The 25,031-nt window shown below is 35.4% G+C and overlaps 1 protein-coding gene across 6 annotated transcripts in view; it reads left to right on the top strand.

The window, feature by feature from the left end:
• PPHLN1 (periphilin 1) overlaps positions 1–21,372 on the top strand; it is a 118,721-nt gene extending 97,349 nt beyond the window's left edge. For all 6 annotated transcript variants that reach the window (XM_058558489.1, XM_058558490.1, XM_058558491.1 and 3 more), the window contains one exon: positions 20,645–21,372. In XM_058558489.1, the coding sequence (XP_058414472.1) occupies positions 20,645–20,839 (195 nt within the window). In that variant the 3' untranslated portion in view covers positions 20,840–21,372. The remainder of the gene's footprint in view (positions 1–20,644) is intronic.
• Positions 21,373–25,031: the final 3,659 nt, after the last annotated feature.

The following is a 25,031-nucleotide window of genomic DNA, read 5'->3' as shown; positions in this document are numbered from 1 at the left end:
CTAGATATGGATTGTTTTAAAATTTATTCTGTTTAGGATAATTTGTGCTTCCTGTATCTGACAATTTACATTTTCAGTAGAGCTGGAAAATTATAAAGTATTATCTCTTTGAATTTTGAGTATCCTCTATTCTTTCTATTTTTATGTACTTAAGTTGAACATAGGTAGATTTTTTACCCCATCTTTCATTTCTCTAATTTTTTTTTCATATTTTCTGTCTTTTTTAAAATCTTAAATTAGAGGTATTTTTTTCATGACTATCTTTAAGTCTTTCTTCAGTTGTATCTAATTTGCTGTTTAACCTATCCATTGAGTTCTTAATTTCAGTTGTTATATTTTCCATTTCCAGAAGTTTAATTTGGTTCTCTTTGTAAATCTGCCTAGAATTAGTTGGTTTATTGCTTGTGTTTTCATTCTCTGTTATTTCTTTAAACATCTTATTTTCTGTAACTGATAATTTTACTATCTGAAGTCTCAGGACTTTAATCCAGCTGTTGTTCTGCTGGCTGTTGCTCATGGTAGCATGTTCGCTCATATGATTTGTATTTTGGGGTTGTAAGCTTATATTTAGAACTTTAAATGCATGTGAAGGTAGACCTGTGCGTATGAATTCTCAGAAGAAACTGCATCTCCTCACCTCAAGAGCCCAGACCAAGGCAGAGAAGTTTCCCTATCATTTTCTTTTATTGACAGGCAATTTTTTGTTTTTTTCTAGTTCATCCTTTCACAGAGATCCTACCTTTATGCAGAGTCCTCAGATCCAGCTCTGTCTTGCATAGGCCAGAGGTCATGTCCCTCATTCTCCACCAGGCTCTGAGTTCCTGGCTCTTTAGGATAGCAACAGCCCATGATATTAGCTTATCACTCTGGTTTCTTGTGCTGCTTTATTTATGACTGCTGGCAATTCCCCTTACTTACTTTAAGAGCTTAGCTATGCTTTTAAAAGAATGTGTTTCTAAGTTTTTTGAGGCAGGAGAGTATTCTGGAAAATACAGTGTGTTTTTTGCCCTATCTTGATTTTACATGTTTAAAAAGCTCAAGTGACTTGTTCAAATTTATACCAGAAATGGTAGAAATGTGACTGCTCCTTAATTAGTGCCTTCTGTTATGCTCATTTGCCTTGAAACAGAGATAAAAAAAAAAAAATCAGTTTTAGTTAGGAAAACCAAAGGGAGGCTTCATTTTGGAAGTGACATTTGATTAGACCCTTAAAATTCAGGTAGGAGTCTCATAGGTAGAGATAGGATGTAAAAGATTCTAGATATAGGTGAATGACACGAGCATAAGATGGAAAATAGGGAATAGTCAACAATTACAAGTAGTTTAGTTTGGGTAAACCATATCTTACATGGGTATTTTTTAATCTCTCCCTCTATAACTTCATTACCCTGTGCTACTCCCCGACCACAGAATTTATTGCAATGACTTCATAGAGTAGATGTTGACAAAATTTTATTTACTGTGGTATATTAGAAGGATCTTGAGTAGTCTTGAATAATGGGCTCAGGAACTTTGTCTTAATTTGGTAAAGCTTTGGAAGGAAGTATTCTGTTTCAGTACTGCAATTCAATTCTGTCACGAGCCATGGAGAGTTAGTGCAGACCCCACAAGTTAAAGGGCATAGTCCCCAACAAAACTGCCCTTACTTCAGACACCAGCTGCACTTTGGGGGTCCCAGGCCACTTTCACTTCTGACCAACTGGTTACAAATTTTGGGGTTCCCATGACCCCGTCAGGTCTGATAATATGCTAGAATAACTGACAGAACTCAGGAAAGTGCTATACTATGGTTAGTTTTATTAGAAAGGATACAAATCAGGAAGTAAGTATTCTGTTTCAACCCCAATTGGTGTACAATTCACTTCTGGCATTAACCGCTCAGAGTTAGTACAGACCCCACAAGTTAAAGGACACGGTCCCCAAGGCATGGGTGAGAAACTAGGTAGTGTGAGAAAGAGTGTGATTATAGACTATATATTACAGAAATTTGTTGGTAGAGAAAAGATAGCAAGCTCAGGATAGTTTTCTGAGGACAGGTGGACTGGAGCCAGATTGTTGAAAGATTTGAATGCCAGAAAAAAGCATTTGATTTCTATTGATAGGCAGTCTGGTTTATGGATGAATTTCAAATATATGAGTATTAAGATCAGGATTTTTTTTTTGAAGATTAGTTTGGCTGTAAAGAAATATTTGGCTGCTCTTTAGGCGAGGAATAATGAGAGCTTGAATTAGATTGGTGAAGTCAGAAATGGAGAACAATTGCATGAGAGTGAGTGGCAGGAGAATATGTAGAACTTGGTGACCTATTTATTTATTGACTTATTTATTTTTGAGCACTTGTGAAAGGGTAAGGGTAATATGAGAGAGACTGAAGATAAAAAACAGATGGAATAATTGATGAAGCAAGAGGAGCTATCAATAGCACAGATAGAGGGACTAACCTTGAAAATTCAGGGAAACCTTTTTCTAGGACTAGGGCAAAGGAGAATATAAAGTGGCAGCATTTTTGAGGCGGAGAGGAGATAAGTTTTGCTGAGAGTAAGGGGAAATGGGGTAGGCAGGGGAGAGTCCTATCAGCAGTTGGAGTTCCTGAACTGGGTGTGGAAAGGGCTTGGAATACCCCATATGGTGTATGTTGATATGGAAGTCATCAAGAGAGATTAGGAGTTCTGGTAGATCAAGTAATTGCAGTTTTGGACTTTTGCCAACAATTCACAGCATCCTTTGAGTAAGAGTAGAAAAGGCAAACCAGATTGTTTATCCATAGTTCACCAGGTGAGAACTGTGTAAATGTTACTAATAACCAAAAAAAGCTCACTGATAAGATGGTAAAGGTGATGATTTTATTGAAAAAAAATTGACACAAACTTAGTCTCTTTTAGTCTTTCATTCAGTTATTTATATGCCAGGGAGTTTGACCAGTGCTGTTGTCCAGGTTCTTGAGCAGCTACGTATTGGGCAGGTCAAAATTAGAGAGGCAAGTGATAAAAATTAAACACATCTGTTACTGAGCATAGCTGTTCATCATGATGCATTCAAAAGGGGGAGAAAAGGACAAAAGAAAATAATTTAACTCTAGTTTTTAATGTTTTTGAGATGTCTTTTTTATTTTTAAACCAAGGGAGGAAATAGCTTTAACATTTTAAAATTTTCCATGTAAAAGGAGCAAACAATAGTGTTTTTAAACAAAGGTGAGTTGCAGTGCTCCAGAATACTTTGAATCTCAGTCTTCCTAGCCAAATGGAATGTTGCTACGGTTATTTCCTGACTTGTAAACCTGTTAAATATAATGGTTTCCCTGCTTGAAACTCTCCTGTGGCTTCCCATTATGCTTAGAATAACTAACTCCAAAGTGTTTACCATGGCTATAGTGATCTACTGGTTGTCTACTGCCTCTCCCTCCACATTTCTTTCGTATTGTCCTCATGGTTCACTGTGCTGCAGTCATACTGGCCTCTCCACAGGACATGCTTTTGCCCCCTTCTTGGTGGCCTTTGTTGATGCTGTTACTTTTGCTTGGAACTCTCTCACTGGCTTCTTCTCATCTTCCAGGCCTCCGCTTAAATGTTACCCCTTCACTAAAACATTTCCATATCCCCCTAACCAATCTAAGTAGTTCTTCATCATTGAACCTACTTTATTTCCTTTATAACACTTACCACAATTATACAAATTCTTATGTGTTTTCTTACATTTTATTATATATCTTTACCACTAAAAAGAAAGCTTCCTAAGGATAGAGACTGTATGTTTTTTTGTCCACCGTTTATATAGGGCCTGCATATAGTAGGTCCTCAAATATTTGTCAACTAGTAGACCCTCAAACGTTTGCTGAGTGAATGGTTTCTGAGTATTAAGTACTTTATGTTTGTTCTCTCATTTAATCCTCATAAAAGCCCTGTGAGCTAGTGTACTGTTAGAATCCCCACATTACAAATAAGGCAACTGGGGCTTAGAAAATTATGTAATGTGCCCAGGTCACACAGCAACCCAAACCTAGGAGCTCCATGACCATAAAATCCATGATCTTTATCACTCTGCTATATTCCTCTCCTGCCCCATTCATAATTTAAATCCTTTCATACATATTTTTAAAAGTAAGACAAAACAAAAGTGGACATTTAATATGCTTGTGAGCCTACCTTTCTATAGTAGTTGAATCTATGAGACTTTAAAAAAGGATTGAAGACTAAGATTTTTTTTTCAGTTTTGAAGATTGCATTTTATTTAGATCACATTTATGTTGTTCAATATGAATGAGAAATTACTTCTTTTGTAGAAAGAAAATGATAAGAAATTATACCTATGGTAATTTTTTACATTTTCTCCTTGCTTTTTTGGCTTGCGTGTGGTTATGAATGGCTCATTCCTCAAGATCATAACAGATTGATTCTTATTGTGCAAAGGATTTGAGTTTGAAGCTTTTGCTGTGTAATTATATCCACATATGATGACTTGAAGGCTAAGAAAACATAGTTTAATCTGATTACCATATGGATAGTTCAGAGTGTGTTCAGTATGTGAGGAGCATATATTCTTTTTTTTTTTTAACAAAAATATAGGACATTATAGTCAAAAGTTTGACTTTTAAAGTTGTATTTTGGTTGTTCCAATTTAATGTGACTTCTTTTGTCTATAAAACTGAAATAACTTAAATGCCATTTAAAAAAAAATAGAATACATTGGAGGCCAGCCCCGCATAGTGGTTAAGTTCGGTGCTCTCCACTTTGGATCCCAGGTGCAGACGTACACCACTCAGCAGCCATGCTGTGGCAGCGACCCATATACAAAATAGAGGAGGATTGGCACAGATGTTAGCTCAGGGCTAATCTTCCTCAAGCAAAAAGAAGAAAAAAAAGAGGAGGATTGGCAAAAGATGTTAGCTCAGGGCGAATCTTCCTCAAGCAAAAAGAAAAAAAAAATAGAATACAGAATGCAGCTGCTACACAATTGAGCTATATGGGGTAAATACTGGCTTGAATCACTGGAGATGATTCACTGTTTGGGGAAAAATTTTAGAGCCTTCCTGTCACACCTACACAATGGAAACAGAGGCAGAACTGGAAATTTTTCTTTTGTTTTACATATAATATGTTTACATTTTAATTATGCTTCATTTTAGTAATATGCAGTCCTTTTGACTTCTTAAATAGTGTCATCCTGAATGGTACCTTTTCTGGACAAGTTTGGGTTTTTTTGTTATGTGTGGGCTTTTTTTTTTGGTGTGTGTGTGTTTTGTTTGTTTTTGTTATTTGCAAAAGACAATATAAATATATTTTTTAGACATTTTGAAACTTGTCTTTTTGTATAATAATCTTTTTAAAAAACTTCTTTTCTCCTTTGGTGTTCAGTTTTAGTAGTGAAAACTATATGACTATACAGTACAGTAGGGCATTTCTAATTGAATTTTATTCTCTTCCTCCAATATAATTGTCTTGTAGGGATCAAAACTTTAGACCAAATCTTATTTGGACTCTGGTTAGAAGATTTGATTCTCAAAAATAATACAATGTTGTCAATCTGTGCAACAGGAATTGGATATTTTAACCAAAATATGGTCTGTGTATTGGATTAAGGATCATTTTATGCAATCTACAAAAAAAACATTTTGCTAAGCAAACTATCAGCAAGATTCTGTATATAATTTTATACAAGGAAGTCTTATTTGTTAAAAACAACCCTGAGCCAAGATCTTTATGTTTTAAATACTTTTAAAGTCGAGGTGACTCTATATATTTAGAAGTAATAAAATTATAATACCTTTTGATGCACTGTGTTTTAGGCTTTTCATTATTTGGAGATGACTTTGTAGTGTAAACTTTCTGCCCTACCTGATTTCAGAACACTTGTCTCTTATACTTCACTTCCTTGTAATGTTAAATCAATTAACGATTTAATTATGATCTTTACTTGATTAAGGAACAATATTTATTGACAACCCCTGTGAACAGATTCATTTACTAATCTCCAAGAATTTGCATATGGGATCAGTTGGATAGGATGGTCAAAATGTCTGATTAAAGTTTGAGCCAAGGCCAGAATATATGATTTTAAACTTTTAAATTAATCAGAGGTAATGAAAGATCCATTTTGTTCCCAGCCTTATACTTAATGAGAGACAGATATAATGGAAGCAAAAGAAATTATATTTGCCATCAATATAATGGAGGAGGTAGGATGGACAGAAAGGAACATACATTTTTAAAATATTTAGAGTAACCCGGAAAAAGTGACCTGAAAAAACTTTGTGAAAGATGTCTTGAACAAAATTTTAAAGAAATTAAAATAGAAAAGCAAGTAAGGGAATGCAAATGCCATATGAGAGCTGGTAAAATATTGAAAAATGTATGGTGGGTGGTATTTTGGTGGGTGATGAGAAGATTTTAGTAGCTAAGATTTTATTGAAGAATTTAATTGGGTCAGATCTTGGGAGCCAGAGCAGCAGTGTTCTTAGAAGGGTTTGTCCATCTTTAAGATGATAGTGCCTGTGAGTCAGAAAGTTTAGAATAAAAAGACTAGAAGCACTTAGAAAGCTGCTGTGTTATAACAGGGTTGTATTGGTTAGGTCCATGCTAGTATTGTGACTATAGAAATAGCAAAACCAAGAAATAAGGAGGTGTATACCAGAGTCAGATTTCAGCACTGGGTACCTCTGAAAGCAGGTAAACAGTGCCTTTAAAAGTAGAACAACTTAGCAATTAATTTTTACAAATGATTTAGTGTTTGCTCAGGAAATAATTCCTAACCATAAATATTAATTTTTGGACTTTTAAATACTATAACACTGAACTTGCAGAGAGTGAAGCCACATTTTGATATTTATGCTTTGTATTGACATAGGATGCTGAAAATATGTATGAGGAGAGGAATGGTTTAATGCATTTTTCCAGGATGTGTTTATATGAAAAAGTTCTGTCTATGTTGTAGCTACGTGAGCACGCGGTAATCTTGCACGAAGCAAGGTTAAAGGGGAAACCACAGTCTGCTGTTTCTTTTGGCTCTTATAGTAAGGTGGTCAGCCTTTGACCCTTATTTTATCTGAACCAATTCAATGTTCAGTGCTGCTAATCCAAACAAAGATTTCATTTCTGGTTTTCCCTGTTATTCTTACCTAAAATATACCAATCATTCCATTCTTGGTGATTTTGCCAACCAAGAAAAGTGAGTAATTTAAAAGTATAGACTTTTAAATTCTGTCTTCAAAAAGGCTTTTTGAGGGGACCAGCCGTGTGGCCTAGTGGTTAAGTTTGGCGTGCTCCAAACTTAGTGGCCCGGGTTCAGTTCCTGGATGCGGACCTACATCACTCATTGGCACCCATGTTGTGGTGCTGACCCACATACAAAATAGGGGAAGATTGGCACGGATGTTAGCTCAGGACGAATCTTCCTCAAGCAAAAAAGAGGAAGATTGGCACAGATGTTAGCTCAGGGCAGATCTTCCTCAGCAAAAAAAAAAAAAAAAAAAAAAAGCTTTTTGAGGACCAGACTCATATCTTCATTTACTAAAATTTAATAACATCATACTCGTGATTAACACCTGGTGCTTTTCTTGAGCATGAAATGGAAATAGCAATATAACTTGTTGATGTAATGGTGGTAGATGGCATCATAATTCTAGACAAGTCCATTTATTTGTGTGCACAATGTTCTTATAAGTATGTCTCTGATTCTTGGAAGGAACTTCAGGATCATTTGAGAAGTCATTAGTTTTATTCATGATGTCAAGTGGACAGATCTAGATTAATTTTAAATCATTTGCCAATTACTCTATAAAATTTGCTATTGAAAGTACAGACTAGAAAATAACTGCAGATAGACCTTGAAAATATGTATTTCAATTTATATGTGATGGGATTTATGAACTTTTCCCACTGTACATAATGCCTTCAGAGATAAAAGTAAAATAATGAATTAATTTAAATACTAATTAATATTAAACTACTTTTAACATACCTGATAATGCAGTTCCTATTTTTAAAATGAAGCTGTGCTATTTCTGTTAATTATGAATAATTCTTTTCTTCTGGAAAGAAAAAAACACATCTTCGAAGTGTTTAGAGTGGTGTTATATGTTATCTAATTGAAAAGCCCCTCTGTGGTAGAAGTATGATTAAGTAGACCAATAATATTCTGTTTCCTACGTTTGCATTTGATGAGATGAAAACAGATACATTACTTTTTTTTTCAATAGGAGTAACAAAAGCTGTATTTCCCATGGAAACTCCAAGGATTGGTAATTGTTTGGCTTTTACCATGGAAAAGTATAGCCTGTCTTTAACTATGTTGGATAAAGCCTTGTGAAGCACTGTTGGCAGGTTTGCAATTGCGTTGAAGAGAAAATAGATTTATTCCATTACCTTGGTGTTTCTGCCAGTGGTAAAGCCCTGCTGATGAGCAGATACCTGCAGTGCAAGGGTCATTGCACAGGTCTGTGCTGCTCCCAGATTGCCACCCCAGCCCAGAAGGCCAGGTAACATCTACTCCATGTAGCAGTCTATTATGCTAAGTATCTGGAGAAAGTTCTTTTTGGTTACGAGTTATAAAACCCACTCAAACTACCTTTAGCAAGTTAAGGGAAAGTATTGAAAGCTTATAGGGATTTCTCATGGGGCGCAGGGCAGAAACCAGGTTTAGAGCCTGGAAGTGGAAGGCTATCTGTCAGTTTCTCTTCCTCCTTAATTTCACTTCTTTTCCTCCATGCCTCCCTCTCCACTTACCATCCACTTTTCCTCTGTTCTGTGGCAATGTCAACATCATAAACCTGATTCATGATCTAGTAAACCCTGCGATTTGTCTTCATTACCAAAATTCCTTAAATTCTATCTTCTATAAATATCTATTTTTCAACTGGCATATAATGTAAATATAGCTGCCAGAGGCCTCTCTCAGGATGGCGGTTAGAGGTGGGGAAGGGACAGCTAAGCAGAAAATGCAGAAGCTGCCTATATACTGGAGTTATAATTACTCCTAACTACTAGTCATGTTTCCTGCTTCACTGGGACCTTTCCATTCAGTGACCTCTTAACAGCCCCCACTCCCATCACGTTCACTAAAAAAGAGACTATGGCATACCTTTAAAAAATCTCCCAAAATTATTGCATTAGCAAGAATTGTTTTATCTTGAGCTGAAAATTCACAATACCTTGATACTATAACAAAAATGAAAGGTTTTCTAAACTGTTGAACTTAGAAGATATATAAACTGTTTAATGTCACAGAAAACAGAGGAAAAGAAAGTAGTAGTACAACAGCATTTGTGTGCTGAAACCATAACTTCATTTTTCACTGTGAGACATGGGGAAATTTCATAGTAGAAAAAATGAATTTCCCCTAAAATCAGCTTTACAGTATAGAATTTTAATGATGAAAGAAATGGGATGATAGAGTGAATGTACCTGGTTACTGAATCACCTGGCATAAAAAGCTAAAGAAGAACTAGCCTCCCCTGCAGAATACTTTGAAAATGTCCCATTTCAGCCATAAAATCCTCTTTAACCAACCCCAGCATAAGTAGCTTCCAGAGTAGTAGTGCTTTTCCCAGCTTGGGGAAGATGGCTGATCTGACCTATTTATTTTTCATAAGTTTATCTTAGTGGCATCCCTGAAGCTGTATGGAAAAATAATCCAAGTTTCAGATTTCACTAAGAGAAGGATGAAGTATTAGACACGAAGCACGCGTGCGTGCACAGACGCGCGCCCGCGCCCATCTTGTCTCATGATAGTGACCTGCCTTCCAGGCCCCTCCAAGCCACTTTCTTTACACCACTCTTTGAAATCAAGCAGATTAATTTATCTTTGCCAAGGACTTAGTCTCAGTCATGGCTTTATTTCAGTTTTGGATTTAAATAATTCTCTTGGGTTATAGCAGCAATATGATAAGGGGTAAATTAGAAACCTGGGCTGTGAATGTCAGTCGTACGTCTTACATCTAACTCCCTTTAATCTCTCTGCTTCATTAATAATATAAAATCAGGATAGTGATTCTCGAGTACTTGTGAGGATTCCTGTTACGTAAAATAATGTAAAAGCCTATATGACTTAATGTTTCTAATATGCCAATAGTTTCTAAATGCTATTATGTTTAAATAAACAAAAACCTGTTAGAATTGTAATCCATAACCATTTCTAGTCATAGAGACCTCTGTGTAGGATTCCTCCTGGTTCTCCGATTTTTCCTGTCGTGCCCTCCTTGAGGCCTCACTGATTGGGCTCAGCAACTGTTAATACTTGTAGATTCTGAGCCATTTCTCCATAGCTTCACAAAGTTAAAGCAACCTTAATATTGGATTCTCTCCAACCTCCTTGTCCAGAGATGAACTGAGAGGAGGCAGAGGGGGTGGGTCTTGAAATAGCTAAGCTGCTTCCTGCTTAGTCACTGCTACTGACAGATTTCTCCTGTCAGAGGTAACTGGGTAGATGGAGGTTGCTCCTCTTAGATGTCGCAAACCAATGTAAGATTTTTCACTTATGGAACAGGCTCTTGCCAGTTACTTACTTTCATTTAGCCTTAGTCAAATCTAAAACGTGACCTTTTGTACAGTTAGGACATTGCACTTATCTGATTACTAAAGTTAAATCATTTGAGGACTGGACTACCTCATGAGCAATTTAAAATCATCTATTAATTTCTAAAAAGATTTGTTTGGAAGTAATCTCAATTAAAATAAATTTTCTTTGGATAACTCAAACTGTATGTTAGATTTTTTTTTAGTTGTATACTCATTAGCTTCATTTAATTCTTACTCAATATAATTTCTTCTATAACAAATAGCTATATATATCAGTTCAATATATACATAAGTAATTGTACCTTTTTAACTTGATTTTTTTTTTTACTCAAGGGAAATACATTCTCAGTGACAAATATCTTTTAAGGAGCTGACTTGACATTTTAACCTGTGATCTATTTCATTGTGATGAATGTTTTAGACATTAACTTGGGAAATGTCTAAATTAAGCCTTCCCCTCCCTGCCTTTATTCAAGAATTTTTATTGTTCTCAGACATGAAAATATTAAAAGCCATATGAAAAATTTTGTCATTTTGAAAACTATTTATTGTTGACCATTTTCTCAGCAATTAAAAATTTTAAACCTATTTTATAATGTATTTAATTTCCTTTTATATCTTGTCTTCATTAAGAATATTTTTCTTTAGATTTTTAGCCTTTTTATATTTTTTGAATCTTCGAAGTTCTTTTCTCAAGCTAATAACTGACAGTGAACACAGAGTTACTTTTCCTGTTCTGCTAAATCAGATGTGAAGGGGATATTGAGTAATGAATACTTAGTTTTTCTCTAATCACAGTCTTCAGTGGTTTGTTTATTATTGTCTGATGAATAGGAAAAAAAATGTCTACAGTGTAACATAAGTCCAAGGATAAGTTAAGCCATAAGTCCAACTGTCAGTTCAAGTCCAACCTATTCATATTTAGCTCCATTTTGATTCCAGTCTATCCAATAACCATCTTTTCCAAAACTTCCCTGTATTCCAAGATGCATTCTTCTTTAAACATCCTATGCTTTTTTGTTTCCAAGCTTCCAGTTGCCTAGAGTAGCCAACACTGTCTCAGTGCTTTTACTTCTCCCCCTCTCCACCCAGTGTGATTGTTTCTTTGGAATTATTATAATACTCTATTTCTCTTAATGGCATTTACCGTATTCAGCCTTGTCTTATGGTTATCTTAAGTGCATTACTCTTTTTACTAGAATCTAATTTCCTTACGCAAGGCGCTCTATATTACTGACCAAATCAAGTGTTTTGCACATAGTAGGTGAGTTCTAGTTATCTGGCAGGCACAGTTATCTGTCATTCAAGTTTACTTCTGTATTTATAATTTCATTAATATCTGTTATTCTCAACCCACATTGAGAAGACGCAAAGCTTATCATCCAGGGTCCAAGCAAAACAGACATCTGTCTTCATTTATAAGCTGAGATGATCAGACCCATATGCCCATGATTGGACCTTATTTTGCTTTAGATCTCTCTTTCCCCTTAACATTGTATTATGAAAATTTTTGAACATTAGGACTTATACAGTATACACTCATATACTCATCATCTAGATTCTATAATTAACATTTTGTTTTATTTGCTTTGTCACATATCTATCCATTCCTCTATTCACCCATTAACTCATCTTATTTTTTGATGCATGTCAAAGTATGTTGCAAATCTCAGTACACTTCACTCCTAAATACTTCAGCATGCGTGTCATTAACTAGAGTTCAATATTTGTGGCTTTTGTTCTCTCTTTAAAGAAATAAAATACTACAGATATAGATAAAGCCCCTCTCAGATCCCTGCTGGCTCCCTCCCTTCTCAGAGCTGTCATTCTTATGTGTGTTTCTGTGTTTTTAGTATATATGTGTGTATCCTTAAACTAAACAAACTATTTAAAACATACATACTCTATATATTTTCTTTGCAACTTTTTCCACTCAGTATTAATTTGAGATTTGTCTAGCTCCTGTATTCTCTGTGGGATCTGCTTTTGGCATCAGTGAAAGATTCTGTAGTCTCTGGAATTATTTCATTTATTTTTATCTATTTAGTAAATATTGTGATCGAAGAACTAATAAGCCAGAAGAGTAAAAAGGAAATCATTTAAGTATTACTCTTTCACTGAATTCTGTAAATTTATAAATTGATCTTTATTTATGGATGAGAATTCTATGAACTTTGATTGCCAAGGTTTGTTAGCGTTTATCCACTTTATTAATTTTGGAGATACTTGTTTATATAGCTGTAATATTTGTGTCCACATATTGAAGGTAGGCAGTTGAGATCTAATCCATGTGTTCGTTATGCATTTCTTAGCAACCACCAGTGTTCTTTTCAGGAGCTGTGCTTTTAAGAGCCAATGGGGCTGCAGCTTTGAGAAGGACGTCTGAAAGATATCTTTTTCTATTAATATAGCACAAGCAGCAACATAGATTACAATAGTTTTGACACCTTCTGCATTACTACAGACCCAAATTAAAGGGTTTAAATTTGTTTCCGGTATTTAACATCAATATGTTGTCAGTTTTTACCCCGACCTCGTCAACACTTTAGACATTATGTTTCCTTATATATTAAGCCTCAATTGGAGTTTCTTTTTTTAACTTATATTTTTATATGCATTTCATCAAAAGATATAGAATATTTTGCAAATAATAATTATATTTTACAGTGCTCCTTTTAAAGTGGTAAGCTTTTATTTCTACTTTAATGGTAAAATAGTTGCAAATATATATTATTTAATTTATCAGGTCAACACTTGTCGCTACATCTTTACCTTTTTTTCACTCCTCAATCCTCTATAATAACACTGCTTAATAGAATTTTCTGTGGTGATAGAAATGTTTTATATTTGCACTGTCCAATATGGTAGCCACTAGCACTTGAAATAGGGTTAGTGTGACCAAGGAAATGAATTTTCAATTCATTTTAATCAACTAAAATTTCAATTTAAATAGTCGCATATGGCTAGTGGCTACTGTGTTAGACAGCACAGCTCTGTAATCTCCACCATGCCAATAAACTGTTCTTGCAGTTAACCCACTACCCCCTAATTTCAAAATCCAATAAACTGTTCTTGCAGTTAACCCATTACCCCCTAATTTCAAAATCCAATCAATATGTTTTGTTTCTCAGCTTCTTTGATCTTTGTCTGGCATTTGATTGACTGTATCCTTATTTTACAAGCTTTTTCCTGTGCCTTCACTCTCTCCTGATTCTTGGTCTTCCTTATTGTCTCTTCTGTGGCTATGTTTTTAGGTGTCTAGTCTTGGCTGTCTTTCGCTCTTATACATTCTCTCAGAGTGGACTTGAGCTATTCCTTGAAGATTTACTCAGTATCTACTTTGTATCAGATACTGGGGCTAAAGAGAATTTACCCCCTTCTTCAAGGAACTCCCATGGCCTCACCTGGCATCAGTGCCAAAGAGGATAAGATCTCTTTCTCTCCAACCCCTCCTCCCTCCTTTCTTCCCTCCTCAGTTTCCTTCTCCTGAAGTCTAGACTCAACACTGAACTTCCTATTGTCAGGTGCCTCAATTACATATTAGGTACTGAACTTATCTTCCATTCCCAATACCCTCCCCCTTCGAATAAATAAAAATAAAAAACCTTCCACCCATCATTCTTCACATTATCACATCTATATTGCTTCTTAATTACTCATAAAACCTCTAATCTCATCTTTCCTTAACACATCTATCACTTCATTGTCCTTTCAGGAGCCCGTAGCATTGATTCTTAACCATTTTCTCTCACTGATACATTCAAAGGATCCACTTCCTCCTTATAGCTCTTTCCCCTTTGAGGCTGAACACACCCTGTGCTTTAGCTGTGCCAAGCCAATTGAATGTCCCCAAAATGCCATTTCCTTTTCCTCCTGTATGTTTTCCTAGAGTGAATTTCTCATGTTTAAAGAATCAGTTCCAACACCATTTTCTAATACTTCCTTCTCTAGACAAAGTCAGAATGGTTGTTTCTCCTCTTTCCATCATCAATATCACTATATCTAACATATATTAAATGTTTCCTATGTAACAGACATTATTCTGACTGCTCTTTATTATCTCATTTAATCCTTATAACAGCATAGTCAGGTCTGTAGGTACTGAAACTGAGGCACAGAGGGTAAGTGACTTTTTTTCCCTTTTCTTCATTTGTGTGATTCTTTTTCTTTTTTTTTTAATTTTAATAGACTTTATTTATTAGAGCAGTTTTAGGTTTACAGAAAAATTGCAAGAAAGTACAGAGAGTTCCCACATGCTCCCTCTCTCCACAGAGCTTCCCCTATCATTATCATTTTGCATTGCTGTGATATATTTCTTATGATTGATGAACCAAAATGGATATATTATTATTAACTAAAGTCCATAGTTTACACTTTAGGGTTCACTCTTTGTGTCATATAGTTTTGTGGATTTTGACAAATGCAAAATGTATCATTCATTATCATACCATACAGAATAGTTTTACTGTCCCCAAAATGCCCTGTGTTCCACCTATTTATCCCTTCCCCTTCCCCCAGCAACTACTGATCTTACTGTTTCTATAGTTTTGCCTATTCCAGAATGTCATACAGTTGGAATCATGTATTGTGTAGCCTTTTCAGACTGGCTTCTTTCACTTAGCAATAAGCATTTAAGGCTACTCCATATCTTTTTTGTGGCTTGATAGCTCATTTCTTTTTATCACCAGAATTATACCAGTGTATGGAGGTACCATAGTTTATTCACTCAGCTATTGAAGGACATCTTGGATGCTTCCATTTTTGGCATTTATAAATAAAGCTGCTATAAATATTTGTGTGCCGGTTTCCATGTGGGCATAGTTTTCATCTCATTTGGGTAAATACCTAGGAGCACGATTGCTGGATCATATGTTAAGACTGTGTAGATTTGTAAGAAACAGCTAAACTGTCTACCAAAGTGGCCTGTATCATTTTGCATTCCCACCAGCAATGAATGAGAGTTCCTATAGCTTCACATTCTCATCAGAAATTGGAGTTGTCAGTGTTGTGGATATCACCATTCTAATAGGTGTGTTGTGGCATCTCATTGTTGTTTTAATTTTCACTACCCTAATGACATTTCATGTTGAACATCTTTTTATCTGCTTATTTGCTATCCAGGTGTCTTCTTTGATGAGCTGTCTGTTCAAATCTTTTGCCCATTTTTTAATTGTTTTCTTATTTTTAAGTGTTGAGTTCTTTGTATATTTCGCATACCAGTACTTTGTCAGATACATGTTTTGCAAAGATTTTCTCCCATCCTGTAGCTTATGTCTTCATTCTCTTAACAGTGTCTTTCACAGAGCAAAAGTTTTTAATTTTAATGAAATCCAACTTACTGATTTTTGTTCTTTCATGGAACATGCTTTTGGGGTTGTCACCTAGAGTTTCTTCTTTTGTTATCTTCTTGAAGTATTATAGTTTTGCATTTTACCTTTAGGTCTGTGATCTATTTTGAGTTAATTTTTGTGAAAGGTGTAAGATCTGTGTCTAGATTATTTTGCACGTGGGTGTTCAGTTGTTCTAGCACCATTTGTTAAGACTGTCCTTTCTCCATTGAATTGCCTTTGCTGCTTTGTTAAAGATCAGTTGATTATATTTGTATGAGTCTGTTTCCGGCTCTTTATTCTATACCATTGATCTATGTGCCTGTTCTTTTGACAATACATACAGTCTTGATTACTGTGACTTTATAGTAAGTCTTGTGTTTTCTCTCTTTTTTTCTTAATTAGCCTTGCTGGAGGTGTATCAATTTGATCTTTTCAAAGAACCAGCTTTTAGTTTCGTTGATTTTCTAATTTCCTGTTTTCAATTTCATTCATTTCTGCTCTTATTATTTTTAACTTACTATGGATTTAATTTGCTCTTCTTTTTTTAGTTTCCTATCTTAGATTATTAATTTTATATATTCTTTTCTAACATATGCATTTAACACTATAAACTTCTCTCTGAGCACTGCTTTTGCTGCATCTCACAAATTTTGGTAAGTTGTATTTTCATTTAGTTCAAAATATTTTTTAATTTCTCTTGGGACTTCTTTGATCCATGTGTTTTTAGAAGTGCGTTGTTTAATCTCCAGATATTTTGGGATTTTCTAGACATCTGTCTGTTGATTTGTAATTTAATTCTGTTGTGGTCTGAGAGCATATTTTGTATGATTTGTATTTTTTTATATTTGTTAAGCTGTGTTTTAAGGCCCAGAATGTGGTCTATCCTGGTGAATGTTCCATGTGAGCTTGAAAAGAATGTGTAAAGTCTGAAATGGGTTTCATCAGGCCCAAATCAAAGTGTCTTCAGGGCTACACTTCCTCCAGAGGCTCTGGGGGAGAATCTGTTTCCTTGCTTTTTCCACTTTCTAGAGGCTCCCTGCATTCCTTGGCTGGTAGCTCCTTCCTCCATCTTTAAAACTCATCACTCAACCTCTGTTTCTGCAATCACATTTCCTCTCTTTCTCTGACCCTCCTGTATTCCTTTTTAAGGACTCCTGTGATTACATTTTGCCCACCTGGATAATCCAGGATAATCTCTCAATCTCAAAATCCTTAGCATAATCACATCTGTAAAGTCCCTTATACCATGAAAGGTAACATATTCATGAGTTCAGGGATTAGGATATGGACAATTTGGGGGCAGGAGTAGAGGGCATTGTTCAGCCTACCACAGTAGTAGAGTAAGGATTTGAACTCAGTGAGCCTGCTCATGGAACCACTTCTTTACTCTTTTGGCTTTCCTACCACCTTGCACATCTAAATGTCTCCTTTATGCTGTGTTTTAATTGTCTGTGTTTAGCTTTCCCACTAGGATGTAACCTTCCTGAAACAGGACATAGAGCATTTGAACCAAATGAGTTTAGATAAAGGAAATTATGTGGAATGATGAGACATCAACAATAGAGAAAATAGTTGTTCTCATTTGATTCCCCAGCCTTTTAAGACTGTATACATGTCTGACTTCTGCAGTTAGTTAGTTACCTCCTAATATTAATATAAATTATAAGTTAAATATTAAGGTAAATATATGCATATATATCTAGATTTAAGTAGCCTCCTGTGGCTAGTGGCTACTGATTTAGATAGCACAGGTCTGTAATATCTACCATTCCCTCAAACTACTCTTACAGAACTGTAATGCATATGCTAAAGATGGTTTGTCTGAAATGAAAATTCTTCTAACAACTCATGTTGTCTTCATTTTTGGTTTCTCTTTTTGTGGGAACACAGGTAAGAACTAAAATGATATACATTTTAGAGGAGTTTTATGTCATTACAAGCAATTTTAGATGAACAAACTTGCCATTGAGGAGTTTGTTTTGCCCAATACTCTTCTTCCAGTCACCGGACAACATAATTAATTGTAAAAAGCCTTCATAGTTTTATCATATTCCTTTATTCCTAGAAGTACTTCATGAGAATTTAACTATTAACGCAGGCTACTATAATAAAAGACTGTGTAAAACCACATTTGGACAGTGTTTTCATTATGCTGGCAAATTTAACTACGTTTCTATGCAGTTTATGTGAGCCCCACCCATACTTTAACCTGTTTCCCATTTTAATGAGGTCCAATCAGGGGAAAAAGCAACAACAAAAAAATCTTCCTGTGTGGGCTGTAGATATCAAATCTGAAGATTATTAATGCATTTCCAGCTAGGGACCATAAGCAAACAAACTCCCCTACAGATAACTACACCCTTCCTGTTTGGGATTGAGTTTACTGTGGAACAGATTTCAGAAATAGGTTTCTGACAGTTGTGAATTTTATTTATAAAATGTTGGAGGGTGAGGTTCTTCCTTTAACAAAAAACTAATTATTTCCTGTCTAATACCCAACAGTGCATTTTAAGCAGTCTTTTTAGAAAATTTACCCTTTAGTAGAGAATTATGTTGCTTTGGGCAGTTCTGGTTGTTCTTGTCAACTAATGTACAAAAATTTGTCTATTTCAATGGATAATTCAAAAAGGACTTACAATTAAAAAATAAAACACAACCTTTAAATGCTTGCATTATCTTGTCTCCAGAGTGACAGTAGTTTAGAGTTTAAATAAATGTATGTACACATTTAACATGGTTTTACTTTTGATATGCAAATCTGTAGCACATTTATGTTCTGTAAATATGCTAAACGAAGAGTTACAGTTTAGGTAAAAGCAGATTTACATTAATGAATTTGCAGGTTAATTCACAGTGTAACGTTATCCTCATCTAGTAGATCTGTTATAAAGAAGCCTATAAAATTTAGGCCACCCACAAAGTGGTCTGCTGAGGCCTGTGGTTGGTGATAAAATGCTGTTATTATGTGGCCTGACTGGTTTGGTAAGGAATTTACCTCCACTAAGACTGTGAAACATCATGGTCCTAAGTTTCCCCCACAGGGACTGCACTGGCTTAACTAAGGTTCTATGTGTTTGTTAGACCAGTTAATGCGCTCTATTGCCTTGACATCATAAGTAATATCATGTGAATGGTATACTGTTTTCTAAGTTGGTTTATTAGAATAGTAATATCAATTCTGGGTCATATAAACCTTAGGATAAACTGGAATAAATGGTTGGTTTAAATAGTTGAATTAAACTTAATGGCTATTATGAGTAAATTTCATCACTGTTTAGAAAAATGTTTGTGTGTGTATTAGTGCTGAGATGGAAAAGGCAGCTAAGGGTTTTATATATTTTAATTTCTGTGTCATTTAAAGAACTTACCCTTTTAATTTCCTTGGGGTTTGTGAATGGTTTTCAAGAGCAAGGAAATGAATTTAGTATAATTTAGTAATCTAGTACTGAGAGTCAAAATTATGTAATCTTCTTTAAATAGCTATTTTTAAGGGATCAAAAAAAATATTGCAGACATTTAAAAAATGCAGTAGTGACCACTACAACAACTAGCAATCATTTGAGGAATAAAAACTGTCATAAGCCAAGCAACGTCTCAAATCACTTCTTTCTAGTTTTTCAAAATGAACAAAATCCTTTTTCAGAGAATAAACATGTTATGTTGTTTTTTGTTAAATTTAGAAAAACTAAAATTAATGTAACAGTTTTTTCATTTTTTATTTTTATTTTATTTTTTTTGTGAGGAAGATCAGCCCTGAGCTAACATCCATGCCAATCTTCCTCTTTTTTGCTGAGGAATACTGGCCCTGGGCTAACATCTGTGCCTGTCTTCCTCCACTTTATATGGGACGCCGCCACAGCATGGCCTGACAAGCGGTGCCTCTGTGCGCGCCCAGGATCCGAACCCTGGCCGCCAGCAGTAGAGCGTGCACACTTAACCGCTACGTCACGGGGCCGACCCCATGTAACAGTTTTTTTAAATCAGATAATTTATATTTTACTTAATTTTCATGGAGATTTAACTGTAATTTTTCTTTAAATACATGAATTACAAAGTATGAAAAATAGCATGGAAATCTAAAATGCATTTTGTGACTACAAATTAAGGAAATTTAGCGTGGAGGAAACGTCGCAATTTTGGGGCAGGAAATTATATCTAATTGCCACTGATAAAAATTATATATACATATTGAAGTAAAATAGTAAAATATACGCTTTGAGGTAGAAAATATATACATGTACAGCCATGTGTGTATAACATATTGTTTTGATCTTAACTTTGCCTTAGTGACTTTAACTATGGTTAAATATTTATAACTTGAAAAGTTTTTTTCAGATAGATACTTTTGGCATTCTTGTAGTTGTTTGTTATACACTAAACAGAATTTTGAATTTGTCATCTGGTCATAATTCAAGCAAATAATGTGAAGTTAGGGGCTCAGAAACTTTTTTCTTCCAAACAAGTAAATGAGTAAAGCCATTGATGTGCTTTACCTAGCTAGCCTTTGTTCTTAGTTCTTCTCATCTCTGGTCTGATGTCCTTAATGCTGACAAATGCCATGTCTGACTTATACATTCAGTGATGTGATACATCAGTGTTTTTCTCTTCATTCAAATTGTCAGCAGATCTCAAAGATAGAGGTTTAAATGGCCTTTGGCAGTAGTGACTACTCAGGGCCAAGAGAGGTGCAGTTGTATTATTGTGTCTCCCTTTTAGACTGTAGCATCATAATTCTGCCAACTGAATCAGCTCAACGTTTGGCTTATTTTCGCTTTTAGCTAACCACAATGTTTTTCACCTTTCTAGGTTTACCGGCAAGACTGTGAAACTTTCGGGATGGTTGTGAAGATGCTGATTGAAAAAGATCCTTCATTAGAAAAGTCTATACAGTTTGCACTGAGACAGAATTTACATGAAATAGGTGAGCGCTGTGTTGAAGAACTCAAGCATTTCATTGCAGAGTATGACACCTCTAGTCAAGATTTTGGAGAGCCTTTTTAGATGATTACTTGCTCAGGAAAAAAAATGTTTCTAGACTTTTTTTTTTCCTGGATTGTATAAATCCTTAATATATGGAATTTTTGTGATGAAGAGAAATACTTTATGATAGTTGACCACATTTCCAATATCAAATAAACATCTAAAATAGTCTAAGATATTTTAGTTAGATTTTTTTTATCTACATGTAGAGCCTCCTAATCCATACTTATCTCACCCCCCTCCTTAAATGATGGGTCAGCTAATTTTTCAAGCTTTGAAAAAGCAGTCCTGGAGAACAGCTTTCTGTACCTACTCATGTTCTGTAGTCTTCCATAGTATGCAATCATTTGTTTGGTCAAGTTAGTGTAATTTATAGGTTAGAGATCATTTTACTTAAACATTTATAGTCTTTTTGCATTTCATAGTCAATGATACCATGTGAAAATGTGAGAATTCTGAGTTGTGATTTTATTGACTTGTTGCTTGCTTATCTTAGGCTTTGTAACTTTTAGTATGTTTAAGTATAATATCCAAATAAACTGAATACTTTGGTATCTTAGAGAATCGTTGCTTTGAGAATAATTCTCATTGTGATAACATAGAGCACTTACGTCTCTAAAAGACTCCTCACAATAAAATGCTGTTTTCCGAGTAAGTGAACTCAATGGCTTCTATTAAAATAATCCTGAGTTTCCTGGCTACTGGCACTGATGTGTGAGTCTTAAACAATAATATATATGAGACTAAGAGAAGGGGCAATTGGAGGTGAAAGATGAGTGCTATTTTCAAGTTGAGATTTCTTTTAAAATTTTGTAATCAAAAGAGAAAAATTTAGAATATGAGGGAGTAGTGGAGTTTCATTTTTTCCATAGGCCCATATTTCTCATCTCAAGAAAGAAGATGATTAATAACATGTCCATGATATAACCATTTACAGATTATGCCTTTGTTAATCTCTGTAGTCTAACAAATTCTTTGTTCTGCTGCCCTTTTTGGGAGTTCTTAGCCTTTCAAAAGTGTTCTTGAAAGAAACAAAGCAGAATAGGCAGTAAGCCCAGCATAACTACCCTTCACCAAGCAGTCTATGTAAACAATCCTTCATGAGCAAGCCGTCCAAATCACGGGTTAGTTAGGAATCTAACTGGGACGATTAAGATATTCCACTCATTTCCTGATCACTTGCAGCTGCCTGAGGGCATTTAGCCAAAATATGTGATTTTGTGGCATTAGTTAGGAAACCTTAAAAATCATGTTTATTATTACTACCCAATTTCATTATCCTCCCATCCTCTTCCCATTTCCACTCTCTTCTCACTTGAATTCTGGCATTATTTTTAGTGACCTTTATTGATAGTATCTAAAGAGCTACCCCAGAGTAGATAAAAATTATATTAAAAGTGGAAACAGCAGTATAAATAATTTTAGCGGATCCTGTAATGGGTGCCTCAAAATATGTATTATGCCATTCCACAAATTTAAGAACTAATTGAAGGCAACAATTATTTTCTTAAGTTTCCTGTACGAGACCACCTTGAATTTTTATTTTTGCCATTTAGATGTTGTACATAAGCCAAAAACTAAACCCCACGTATCATCTCTGGTATTCTTCCCTAATATGAACAGTGATTTTATTTGTTACCCACTTTAGAAAGACTGAGAAAGTACTGATTTTGTTTTTCCCCTGCCCACATGTTTTTTTCTCCTTAAATATTCTAATTCCAAGATTCAGTTCCTTTAGCCAAGATGTCACCAGTTTAAAAATAAAACTTGAGAAACAAGGCAAAGGAGTTATTCACCTAGTTGAAATTCATTAAACTAGAAAGTTTTACTCACAGATGCATTTAAATATAGGTTCAACATATAATTTCTTCTTCCCTTCCTCCAAATTACATTCAGCATTTAAAGCTATTTATAGCTTGCCATCAGCATTATTCTGGTAGGCTTGTCAGTGTCAAATCTGTTTGTTTTTTCCCGAAAGCTTTTTAAAGTCTTATTTTAGTATAGATGAATTCAGGTGTGTACCAGAGTGTGTATTTTGCAAAATGTTCTTGATTAAAGAAATTTGTGATTAAAGAAATTTGTAAATTATCCATTGTTTATGTGTATGCCCAAGTGATGTGATAAAATTTTCATTGTCTCACCGTAAAGCCTTGATGATCAACAGGGGGAAAGCAGATATTGTGAAGCTTTTTGTGAATTTTAAAAGTGCAAAATAAAGCAACCAGGTTTAAATAATTGGATTGTCTCTTTTCTCTTTAACAGGCTTAAAAAGTTTTCGCTGAAATGTAGATTTTTATTACTCTCTACTGCAAGATTACTCCTCAGTGTTAAGTTCACCTACTCAGCAACAGGATGGAGGAATTTTTGAGAATTGAGAAACTATTAACTTTGGTGACTTAGGCAGTCTTGATATCTGGGAAAGCAGTTAAACGAGATAAGATTGAGCACACAGTAGTGCTCAATAATTTTGTAACTATGAATCTGAGTTTCAGAGAATTGTAGGATTAAAATATTACGTCTTTATAGTAACCCCTGGAGGGCAGGTACCATGTTGTCTTTGTGACCCAATTCCTAGCATAGTTTGGAATGTTGTAGGTATTCATATTTGTTGGAGGTACTTATATTTGTTGACGTTTCACAAAGGAGGTGACATTTGGCCCTGGGGTCTTGGAGGAAAAGGACTTATTTAGGCAGAGAAAGGGAAGTATTAGAAGTCCCAGAGGAGGGAATCGTATGGGAAAATGTGTAGGCCTGTGTGACTGAAGCTGGTTGGGGAAGATGGTAGAGGATGAATGTAGGGAAAGGAAGGTTGAGAGCAGAATGTGAAGGATTTTGAATGCTTGTAGCTTTATCCGTTCTGTCCTACTTAAGAATGAGATTTGAAAATACTACCTTTGTATTTATTCTTGCTAAAAATGTTGATTTCTCACAGCCTCTCAGCCACGTCCCAGCCCTGAGCACTTCTTAGACCCAGAACCTCTTGAAGAAAGAGGAGGCTAGATCCTCTTAAGAAAGGACTCTGCAACACTGCCAAAATATCATATAGTGGTTTCAGCTTCATTTCAGAGTTTCCTGCAAGGGATCCTAAACTCCAAGGAAGGCTCTGACAGTTCTTTGGCAACAACTTTGGAGACAGTGATTGGGTCGTCCCTGAAGTATTCATGGTGGGCAGTCTTCAGTGTTGCAGGCAGCCTGCCACCCAGGTGGCTTTACAGCTGCAACACTGTTCAGCTGGCACCTGGAGCTCCTGTGAGTAACGGCCACACTCTTCTTGCCAGACCAAGGTTTGTAGATTAAGCACGGTACATTTATCATCTCCTTCCTGCCAGTTCTCTTGAGAGCACTGATGTTACCCAATTCAGTGAAAAAGAAAAAAGGTGGGGAGGGACTAGTAACTAAGATAGTAGCATCTATTTTCTGCTTTTCCCATGGTAATGGAATTGAAATTGAGTCACGTAACTGCCTAATTAGGACTATCTTTGCTGTGTCCCCCTTGCAGTTAAGTGTGACCAAGTAACTAAGTTCTCTCCTATGGAATTTGAGTGGAAGTACTGCTACTTCTGGGCTGGGACCCTTAGAACAATAGATGTGCCTCAGTCATGCTCTTTTATCCTTTCCCACAAGTAGTAGCAATAGCAACCCCAGCCTTGATTTGTTGCAGAGCCACCAGATGGAAGGAGCCTGGATCCCTGCACGACCACATGGAGTACTGAAATGTTATGTGAAAAAAGGAATCAGTGTCTTTATTGTTTAAGCCATATTATTGGTTTCTTGTTAACAGCTCACCTTTTACTCAAATTAATACAAATGATATTTGAGGGTTAGCTTCACTGATGTTGGCCCTTAGCAGGATGTAACAGTCCTGCATTTCCATTGTAATAATTGATCTTGGAGTAATGGGGACTGATTATATAAAAGGCTTTGCCAGTCCACTGAATTTATTTCAAGTTGTATTTAAAATCTCACTTGATGACAAATATTTGTTAAATATTTAATATCTGTTAAAAAAAATACTTAATATTGTTAAAGCCTCATGCACATTGGTATGGCAGTAGAGACAGCCTGATTCTATAGCATTTGTGTTTTTGAGCTCTGCTCCCAGGGATTAATGGTATTCTAATGTTAGACAGCCAGCCCTGCTGGTTTAGTGGGTAAGCTTTGGCACTCACACTGCCGTGCCCTGGGTTTATTTCCAGTTTGGGAACCACACCCA

This window comes from Diceros bicornis, chromosome 17 (assembly GCF_020826845.1).
Source record: "Diceros bicornis minor isolate mBicDic1 chromosome 17, mDicBic1.mat.cur, whole genome shotgun sequence".
NCBI classification, from domain to species: domain Eukaryota; kingdom Metazoa; phylum Chordata; class Mammalia; order Perissodactyla; family Rhinocerotidae; genus Diceros; species Diceros bicornis.
This window is presented reverse-complemented; position numbering and strand designations above follow the sequence as displayed.